Genomic DNA, 11328 nt, shown 5'->3' with positions numbered 1-11328 from the left:
TTTCTCACCTCCATTCCAATTCCAACAATAGAGAACAGTGTCATCATGTTAATAGTCAGCATTTTACATTACGTATGTGGACGCATTTTAAATTAAATTACGTATGTGGACAGCATTTTACATTATGTATGTGGACGCATTTTAAATTAAGTATGTGGACAGCATTTTACATTACATTATGTATGTGGACACATTTGTTACGGGATTCTTCCGTCGAAGGAGAGGCGGACCAATACGCAGCATGGTTGAAGTTCATGGTTTTTTAATAAGAAAAACTATACATGAACAAACTACAAAACAATAAATGTGAACCCAAAACCAGTCCCGTGTGGTACAAACACTGACACAGGAGACAATCACCCACAAAACCCAACACAAAACAGGCTACCTAAATATGGCTCCCAATCAGAGACAATGACTAACACCTGCCTCTGATTGAGAACCATATCAGGCCCAAACACAGAAACAGACAAACAAGACATCCAACATAAGAATGCCCACTCAGATCACACCCTGACCAAACAAAACATAGAAACATACAAAGCAAATTATGGTCAGGGTGTGACAACATTTTACATTACATGAGCATGTTGAGAGCTTGGTGTCCACATTGGTGTCCACATCACCAACAAACTATCATTGTCCAAACACACCAAGACAGTCATGAAGAGGGCACAACAATGTGTTTTCCCCCTCAAGAGACTGAAAAGATTTGGCATGGGTCTTCAGATCAGCTGCAACATCGAGAGCATCCTGAACGGTTGCATCACCTCCTGGTAAGGCAGCTGATCGACCTCCGACCATAAGACACTACAGAGGGTAGTGCGTACGGCCCAGTACATGACTGGGGCCAAGCTTCCTGCCATGCAGGACCTCTATACCAGGCGTGTCAGAGGAAGGCCCTAAAAATTGCCAAAGACTCCAGCCACCCCAGTCATAGACTGTTCTCTCTGCTACCGCACGGCAAGCGGTAAGTCTAGGTCCAAAAGGCCTCTTAAGAGCTTCTACCCCCAAGCCATAAGACTCCTGAACAGCTAATTAAATGGCTACCTGTACTATTTGACGCCCCGCCCCCCCACCCCATTTTTACGCTGCTGCTGCTACTCTCTGTTTATTATCTATGTATAGCCACTACCTCTACCTACATGTACATATTACCTCAATTACCTCAACTAACCTGTGCTCCCGCACATTGACTCTGTACCGGGACCCCCTGTATATAGGCTCTTTTCTGTTATTTTATTGTTGCTCTTTAATTATTTATTATTTTTCTATTTTCTTATCTTTTTATAAGAATTTTTTAATGTTTCCATTTTTTACTTCAGTTTATGTTAGTAAATACTTTCTTAACACTTATTTTTCTTAACTGCATTGTTGGTTAAGGGCTTGTAATTAAGCATTTCACTGTAAGGTCTACACCTGTTGTATTCGGCGCATGTGACAAATACAATTTGATTTGACATTACATTACATTATTTGCTAACAAGTTATATTTTTCCAAACACTATTTGCTCAGAAACACCTTCAGCATTGTTTCATGGTAATACCACATGTTTTTTTGCAAGAGGGTTAACAATACAAGAACACTATGGTAACAGAGTTCCTCTTTTCCATCCATCATTCTCAAACCCTGTTCAGTGCAATTTACCATTGCTCTTGTATTGTCAGTTTATTACCCTGAAACAATAACAGAATGATTGTAATCAGCAGATATCTGGGCAAACAATGATTTAAATGTGAGTAACTATAACTTGTTACCTTTTCTGTCATGACAATACATTAGTGTGATAGACATTTACATTTGTAATCACAGTATATTCTGTCCAAACAATGAAACAACTATGCAAACAGTGTGCAAAAACAGAACATTCAACAGTCAGGTTTGGAGGTGCGAAGGTTGAACATCAAGGCACTGGAGTGATGAACCACCCTTGCTGTCTCTGCCTGGCCGGCTCCCCTCTCTCCACTGGGATTCTCTTCCTCTGACCCTATTGCGGGGACTGAGTCACTGGCTTGCTTGAGCTCTCCCATCCTTCCTGTACTCTTTGTGGGCTATACTTGGCCTTGTCTCAGGGTAGTAAGTTAGTGGTCTGTTGTTATCCCTATGTTGGTGTGGGGGTTGTGTTTTGGAAAAGTGGGTGTGGTTTGCCCTGTCCAGGGGTAACTTTGGAAAGGGCCCAGTGTCTTCAGAAAGTATTCATACCCCTTGACTTATATATATATATATATATATATATATTTATTTATTTATTTTAAACAAAAATAGTGTTACAGCTTAAATTCAAAATGGATTAACTATATTTTTTTCCCTCAATCTACAGAAAATACCCTATAATGACAAGTATATTATTTTTGAATTGAAAATTAAATACAGAAATATCTCATTTACATAATTATTCACATCCCTGAGTCAATACTTTGTAGAAGCACCTTTGGCAGCGATATACAGCTGTGTGACTTTCTGGGTAGGTTGGCAGGTTTAGGCTCAGTTTCTGTAGAAGCATGTTGTGACAACTGCAGATGTAAAAAGGGCATTATAAAACATTGTATTGATTGAACTTCACAGGTTGGGGTTTATGGGTCCTTTTACATGGAAATGTCTCACTACAAATGTGTCACTTAGCCCCAAAACCATTTATTTAGATTCTGAAAAGTTTGGTATCCTTTATTTCTTCTAATGTAATCACATGAGCGACAGGCGTGCTCAAGTCCAAACCACCACCCCTGGACTTTAAAGTTCTTTCGCCAGGTGAAGTAACTCATGTATTCTTCCTCGTTCTGGTCGAGAAAGAGAAGCTTCTTTGCCAGCTCCTCTGTAGAGGAGAAATCATCCACATGGATGAAAGAGTCCCTTGGGATAAATTGCTCGTAGTTGTCCCTGGATGGACCTAGAACAACGGGCACTGCTCCCAACTTCATAGCGTTGAACAGCTTCTCTGTAGCATAGTCTTTGTAGATGGAGTTTTCAAATGCCAGGTAGAATTTACAGCTGGACAGCATCTTTGAGTAGTCTTCGTTTTCTAGGTATCTACTAAAATGTCTCCCATAGGCCTCTATTTTGACATGCCTACTGAGCTCGTTGAACACCTGTACCCTCTTGTAGTTTGGGTTCCAGTTGCTCACTACCCAGCAGACTAATTTGTCCTTCTTGGGCAGCTCAAAGATTTTATCCTCACTGGTTACCTCGACAAGCGACCCATATGGAACCTTGATATCAGAATCCAGTCGATAACTCGCAGTCAAATTGAACAAGTGGTCAACACCAGGGATCCTGTTTGTGTTAGCCGGTGATTCTCCATTCCACCACACCCATTTCTGGTACCATGGACGTTGCTCTTGGGGCATGTTCTTCAGGTCTCCATGGATGTCTCTATGGTGGAATATGACACCGTGCGCCTTGCTGTAAAGGTTTTTATCCACTGTTAGGTGACAGCCTTTGATGTTAAAGTAGACACAAGAGTCTATGTCAAAGGCATGACCAAATGGCCACATCCAGATCAAAATGATAGTGTCTGTGTCTCCGTCATCATCGGCCTGAATGGCTGTCTGTGCATGGTGTGTTTTTTGCCCTGTGTGGTTCCCTGCAATACTTACTTGAGGGCAAGGAGAACAACCAGCCTTCCCCTCGTGGGATGCCTGGTCAGTAGGGCATGAAAGGAACTTGATCTGGGGTTTGTAGTAAATTAAGAATATTCCCACGAAGCATGCCATAAAAAAACAGCCAATCAGAACAGGCCGTAGAACCCCCTGAGAAACCGGAGTGGACATAGCTTGACCCTTTGAAAGAGAAAAGAGACCAATCAAAACCACTCTAGAATATCAACAACAACTCAAAGTATTTATGGATGTGAAATACATTATAATAATGGTAGTGATTGGTTATAGCTGAAAAAGTAGTTAGATAGAAAGATTGCTTGAATGTATTATATAGCCTGAGCATGTGAAAGTTGGGTTGGTGTGTCTATAAAGTTTTTTAAAAGTCACATTTGAAATGTCTTCCATTGTGTTGTTATAGATAGTTGGCATTAAATCAAGAAAGTTTTATGCAAATGTATGCTAATTCAGATTGTTACAGTTAAAATTGTAAAGGTTATAGACAGTTTGAAGTTAGGATAGCCTGATGTAGCATCTAGAATTTTAAATGTTTTACCATTTAAGTTTATGGCCATTTTAATGCATTGCGTTTTATGCAAATATGGCTGTAGTACAAAAAGTATAAATGGTATCAAAAATATCTTAAAGTAACCTGCTGACAGGGAGTCTGCGTATTCCAAAGATGAGTTGGTGTTGATAAGCTCAAGCGGTTTAACACTAGGAGAGCCAATAGCGTCATGTTGACTCAAAACAGAAGCCTTTTTAATGTCCCCCCGTCCTTAACTTTTCCTAAATTAATCTTTTTAACACACTGTCGTTGTCAGAATCTTAATGTGACAAAAATAATGTGTGTTATAAATTAAAGCAGTTTTAAGAGGATGCCATTTTTTCCCCCTGCCCCTCAATCACTGCAGGTCATTCCTTGGCAGTCAGCCTGTGCAGCTGATGATGGCCCCCACTCCCCCTCTCTGAGCTTGAGGGTGTCAGGTGCCCATCATTACGTACACCTGTTACCATCATTACGCACTTCATGGGACTCTATTACCTTATTGATTGCCTCCCCTATATCTGTCACTTCCTCCTTTTCTTCACCATGTCTGCATTAATGTTGTTTTGTTCCCCGTCCAGACATTGATCTTGTTTTTTTTTTTTCATGTCCAATTATCCATTATATCTTCACTCCCTGTACTTGCTTCTCGTCTCCCAGCGTCTGTCCTCACACTAAACTATGTATATCAAAACTAGTTTCCCACATATATAATAAAGACAAGATTAAATTGACAATAGTCTGATGAGTGAGAATATTATCAATTGTTAAATTGTATATGACAAATCCAATGAACAGCTGCAGCTTGGAATTGACACAGAGGCAGGTAAAAGATGGGCCAAAAAGTTACTTTTTTCAAATTCTCCTACAAATCACAAGCAGGTAAGATGTTTTGATGTCTATATAGTATCAGAAAGAGCAGATTATGCAGTTCCAAATCACTTATCCTTGCCACACAACTCTTAAAAATGACCTTTTGAGATACTATATATTTGAAGATATAACTTTTTCGCAAAATTAAAGGGAAAGAGGGATACCTAGAACGGAATGACTCAACCAAAATGCGTCTTCTGCATTTAACTCAACAACTCTAAATAACAGTGATCCCATCCATGCCTCTCCACGTGAACTCAACACTCAAAGAACAGTAATAAATTTAAATAGAAAATATGCCATTCTGTTCTTTTGAAATGCTTTCCCTTAAATTCATGATGCTCCTTAAGACCTGTCTTTAACAAATTAATTCTCTTTGTGACAGTGTTTATTTGAAATCAATTAACACTTGAATTGTGGGGTTTTAGTGTTTTTTCATTTGTTCATATAGCCTGCAGCTACAAACAAATTAATATGCTATGGTGTTCTTTCATATACATTTTCTTTCATATTCTAATGTTACCTAAGACCTCCATAAACTCAAAAAAATGATAGGATATATTAAATGTATTCATTAGACTGTTATAATGTTGGCTTTCAAAGGATTGCCGAAGGGGGGTCCAAGGATCCCAGGATTTTCTAGCGTTAAGCACTAGAGCTGGTGACATATTCATTCATTTCAGGAAGCACATTAACTATTTATATGACAATACACCAGGGAACAAAGAATGTAAAATGCATCACTAGTGAAACTAAGGCGTCGTTCAGTGCTGTTGATAAATTCAGCATTCATGAGGACAGTCGGACTATCCTGTATGACGATGTATACAGTATGTACAGAAAACAGTGTACACCAGGGATGGACAACTGCAGTCCTCAGGGGCCTGATGATTGGAGGCACACTCTAATCTACATGGAATCGTTTGAAGAAGGTCATACCAAGGATCATTTAGAATTTGATTTAGAAGACCTCTTAAAGTTAAAAAAATATATATATATAAATAAAAAATATATTTTCGTAATTGTATTTGGCCTTGCCAAAACTATTAGCCCAAACTTACGCTTCGAATAACAGATTCACTATGTGGAAGAGAGACTCCCCCAAAAAACAAAAGTGTTCTGAAGTATCTGAGCGATATAAGAAAGATTGGAAACATAATTTTTTCATTTACATGTATTGAATCCTTTTTTCTTGGAACGAAACAGTCTCCATATACAGTGTCTTCGGAAATTATTCAGACCCCTTGACCTTTCCCACATTTTGTTACATTACGGCCTTATTCTAAAATTGATTAAAACATTTATCAATCTACACACAATATCCCATAATGACAAACCAAAAACAGCTTTTTAGAAATTGTTGCTAATTTATTTTAAAAAACAACTGAAAAATCACATTTACATAAGTACCCTTTACATCAGTACTTTTTTGAAGCACCTTTGGCAGCGATTACAGCATTGAGTCTTCTGGCGTATGACGCTACAAGCTTGGCACACCTGTATCTGGGGAGTTTCTCCCATTCTTCTCTGAAGATCCTTTCAAGCACTGTCAGGTTGGATGGGGAACATTGCTGCACAGCTATTTTCAGGTCTCTCCAGAGATGTTAGATCGGGTTCCTGAGCGCTCTAGAGCAGGTTTTCTTCAAGGATCTCTCGACTTTGCACTATTCATCTTTCCCTCGATCCTGACTAGTCTCCCAGTTCCTGCCGCTGAAAAAACATCCCCACAGCATGATGTTGCCACCGCCATGCTTCATCGTAGGGATGGTGCCAGGTTTCCTCCAGACGTGACGCTTGGGATTCAGGCCAAAGAGTTCAATCTTGTTTTCATCAGACCAGAGAATCTTGTTTCTCATGGTCTGAGAGTCTTTAGGTACCTTTTGGCAAACACCAAGCGGGCTGTCATGTGCACTTTACTGAGGAGGGGCTTCCATCTGGCCACTCTACTGTAAAGGCCTGATTGGTGGATTGTTGCAGAGATGGTTGTCCTTCAGGAAGGTTCTCCCATCTCCACAGAGGAATTCTAGAGCTCTGTCAGAGTGACCATCAGGTTATTGGTCACCTCCCTTGATTGTTCAGTTTGGCCGGGCGGCCAGCTCTAGGAAAAGTCTTGGTGTTTCCAAATATTTTCAATTTAAGAATAATGGAGGCCACTGTGTTTTTGGGGACTTTCAATGCTGCAGAAATGTTTTGGTTCCCTTCCCCAGATCTGTGCCTCGACACAATCCTGTGTCGGAGTTCTACTTCAACCTCATGGCTTGGTTTTTGCTCTGACATGCACTGCCAACTGTGGGACATTATATAGACCGATGTGTGCCTTTCCAAATCATGTCCAATCAATTTCATTTACCACAGGTGAACTCCAATGAAGTTGTAGTGTAATGTGTATGCTGGGAGTCAGGAACCAAGTGCAGGGAGTGCAAAGGTAATAGTAAATAGTACAAAACAAAAACCACCAAAAGCGCACAGACACGAAACAGATTCAATAACACCTGAGGAAAGAACCAAAGGAAGTGACCGATATAGTGGAGTTAATCAGGAAGGTGATGGAGTCCAGGCGAGTCTCATGAGGCGCAGGTGCGGAAAATGATGGTGACAGGTGTGCGTAATAATGTGTAAACTGGCGACAACGAGCGAGTAGACGTGACAGTACCCCCTCCCTGACACGCAGCTCTTGCCGCAGGACACCGACCAGAGGGATGATCCTGAGGACCAGGAGCGGGACGATCGCTTCTGCTGAGCCACAGAAACTTGCAGAGCTAGCTGAGCCGCAGAAACAAGTTAAACCAGCTGAGGCATGGGAGTATTATGAGATGGCATGGGGTATTGTGTGTAGATTGCTGAGGAAAAACATTTATTTAATCCATTTTTAAAGGCTAAATTAATGTACTTTTGTACATTTCTAGATTGGCTCTTGTGTGCTTTGTTGGGAGCTACTGTGTGTGATCTGTCTGGAATGTTCCAGAAGAGTATTTTCCAGTTTAAAAAATATATATATTTTATGACATCACCCCAATTTTTAAACAAAGTACACTTGTGCTACCCTGTGAATACGCCAAGTGCACTTTGAGCGATACGTCTCAAACAATGACTAACAATCCCTTGGACAAGACCAACCTGTACAACCATGTTTTCACATAAAACTCATATCAAAGTCTAAAATCATACCAATCATTAACTAGGACCCATTCCTCATTAACTTCCTTTTCCTTAGCCTTGTCACGAAAAGATCTTTGGTCACTTATTATACTATATCATAATATGGCAAAGTCGTCTTTAATCAACAGATACTAAAATAAAAAAACAAATTAGCATAACAAATAGTTTATCAATGTGAAGTACAAGATTCCGTATGATTTTTGATTACCCACAATGCTCTTATTTAGAGTAACAGTTATACATAACCAGTCAAAACATTGCCATTACTTCTAATATAATGAATAGTTCCTCCTCTGAGCCAAGTTCTCAAACTTACCTTGGTATCCACAATGCCAGGAGAAGATGAAGTATTGTATCACACTGTCTACGTATACCATCCAGGTGTAGAGATCAGTGAGTGACTGAGTGACGCAGCAAAACGCCTTGTGCCGAGCTACTCTCGGAGACAGACAGGTTAGGTAAAAAGGTGTGGGTGATATTTATGTTTCCTCTTCACCTGGTTGTCTGATGCAGGCAGGAAGTTTATCAAAGTATGAGTCTACTTTTATCATAGTTATTTAGACCTAACTCCACATTCAAAAAAGTGAACTTGGAGCATAGTTTATTCTCTCTAATGAATTCTAATCATTTTTTATTATTGTTTAAAGCTGTCAGAGACACTGTATATAATACAAGAAGGAGCAATGAAATGGTTGGTCCACACCCCCTCGACAATGAGTAGCCTACAGTACGTAGTGTTTGCATCAACAGGACATTTTACCTGACAAATAGAGCCCTCAACAGTTTTGTGCCAGCATCAATACAACTTTAACTTCTTTGGTCTTGTACAGTATCTTTCATGTAGTGTGTGAATTCTACTATTTGTCGTACTGTAAATTATTACCCTGTTATATTCCAAGTTCATTGTTTTGAGTTGTATATCATTTCTATGCCAGTTGTATGGACATATCAAAGTAACTTTCTAGTTCATTTTCCATTTGAAGAACAACCTATGCTAATTTTACATTGGATTGTAAACCTGCCAAAAGCTGGACACACCATCAACACCACGGTCATACCTCTATGCTTAAAACTGGTTTGATGAGATCTTAACCTGATGTAACTAAAATAAGAAAAGTATTTTATTATTTTTATTCCCAAGTGACCTGTTTCAATTTGTCTGACTCATCCATTGTTATGCCCACTAAAATAACCTGATTTTAGAAGATCAAAAATACAAAACAATACATGATAAGAATGAAGTATTTTAAATAACTAAATATATATATTTTGAGATTATGTGTAACAAAAGAGCATTCCCACTGAGCACACTGGTTAAATCAACATTTTTTCTACGTCATTTCAATGATGTTGGTTCAACGTGGAATAGATGTTGAATTGACGTCTGTGCTCAGTGGGTTAGTCTCTTATTCTCTGTTATAAAACCAACACTGAAACTGAACATAACACCGTCACCTCTACTGTAATTTACTACGTTTGATAGACAAATTCTATTCAATATTGATTTATCACCACAATGAAATTAGTAATTTTCTCTTCCTTAAAAAAACGTGAGTTCTTCAAATGACATGACAATGAGTGAGTGTTGAGGGAATGCGTGTTGGACAGTAGGTCGATAAGCAGTAGGTCAACACGTCTCCCCCACTTTTTGGTAACATTCTGCTTCTGGTTTAGTCTAGTAGGAACCATGTAAGTTTGTGGGCTTGACTAGTCTAGCAATGCTGCTACAGGAACTATGTAGATGTGGTCAGGTGAATCATGTCTCATCACTGAAAGCAAAATTATTCGTGGACCTGTATTCAATATTTCATTCTCCGATATGGGCAGTGGAGTGCATATTCTGAACTGTTCAAGCAGGTGGAAGTGGTGTGGCTGCTGTGAGGTGGTCAACATTAATACAAATATCCACAAATCTTTAAACAACATTTCAAATTCATTGCATTCTCACATCAATTTCAATTCTCTCAAAAATACAAAAACAGTATGATGTTCAGGAACAGCACTTGTACATTACGTGATGTTAATATGGGTCGTATTTTACATTACATGATAATGTGGCTAACATTTTACATTACATTATGTTAATGTGGGTAACATTTAATACGTTTTGGTAACGAGTCATATTACACGTTCCCCCCTCTTTTCTCTGTCATGTATTCATTATTTTATTTTACCTTTATTTAACTCGACAAGACAGTTAAGAACAAATTCTTATTTTCAATGACAGCCTAGGAACAGTGGGTTAACTGTCTTATTCAGGGGCAGAACAACAGATTTTTACCTTGTCAGCTCGGGGATTCAATCTGGCAACTTTTTGGATTACAAGCACAGCGCTCTAACCACTAGGCTACCTGCCGCCCCAGATGCTCCTTTCAATAAATATTGAGGGTCTTATTTTGGTGACATGATGATCGAAGCTTGGCTGCCATTTGACAAATAAAATCATTCTCAAATGTTGGTCCATAATAATCTCATCATGTAGTAGACGGTCTACAAACGTTTGACTAGAGTGCACCTGCCAATATCAGAGTGGACACTATTGTTAAACCTACGGACCATTTTTGTGACAAAACCATCAGTTGGCCTAGAGTTGAAAATAGAAATGGAAACCTGTTACGTGAATTAAATTCCTACATGTTTTAATACCCAATGTTTAATACCAGTCTCAAAACCAATCTGTAGCGTATATTCTCGAGAGTACTGAACATGAAACAATTTACAACAGGTTATAAACTGAAAATGACGTCATTAGTTTTCGAACTGTCCCGTCTCTTCTCCACCCGGTACAATGGCAGTATAGTTCTCCCACCACTTTAGATAATTTAGGACCGAGCCAAGGTCTGCCTGTGTAGATAAGCATTCTAGCCAGTCTGACGATAAATTCATTCATTTCTACCAAGTCAGTGTCAGTGTCAGTGTGTTGGCAGCAGTCACTCAATGTTAGTGGTGGCTGTTTAACAGTCTGATGGCCTTGAGATAGACTGAAAAACAGCTTCTCTCGGTCCAAGCTTTGATGCACTTGTACTGACCTCGCCTTCTGGATGATAGCGGGGTGAACAGGCAGTGGCTCGGGTGGTTGATGTCCTTGATGATCTTTATGGCCTTCCTGTAACATCGGGTGGTGTAGGTGTCCTGGAGGGCAGGTAGTTTGCCTC

The 11328-nt window shown here is 39.4% G+C and overlaps 1 protein-coding gene across 1 annotated transcript; it reads right to left on the bottom strand.

Annotated features, from left to right (window-relative positions):
- Positions 1-2324: 2324 nt before the first annotated feature.
- On the bottom strand, positions 2325-8798 carry LOC112267801 (4-galactosyl-N-acetylglucosaminide 3-alpha-L-fucosyltransferase 9). Its single transcript, XM_024445931.2, has 2 exons — positions 8490-8798; positions 2325-3777 (listed from the first exon to the last, which is right to left on the bottom strand). The coding sequence occupies exon 2, from the start codon at positions 3766-3768 to the stop codon at positions 2620-2622; it is 1149 nt and encodes a 382-aa protein (XP_024301699.2). The 5' UTR covers positions 3769-3777; positions 8490-8798; the 3' UTR covers positions 2325-2619.
- Between the last annotated feature and the right edge of the window lie 2530 nt (positions 8799-11328).

Source organism: Oncorhynchus tshawytscha, linkage group LG15 (assembly GCF_018296145.1).
Source record: "Oncorhynchus tshawytscha isolate Ot180627B linkage group LG15, Otsh_v2.0, whole genome shotgun sequence".
NCBI classification, from domain to species: Eukaryota; Metazoa; Chordata; class Actinopteri; order Salmoniformes; family Salmonidae; genus Oncorhynchus; species Oncorhynchus tshawytscha.
This window is presented reverse-complemented; position numbering and strand designations above follow the sequence as displayed.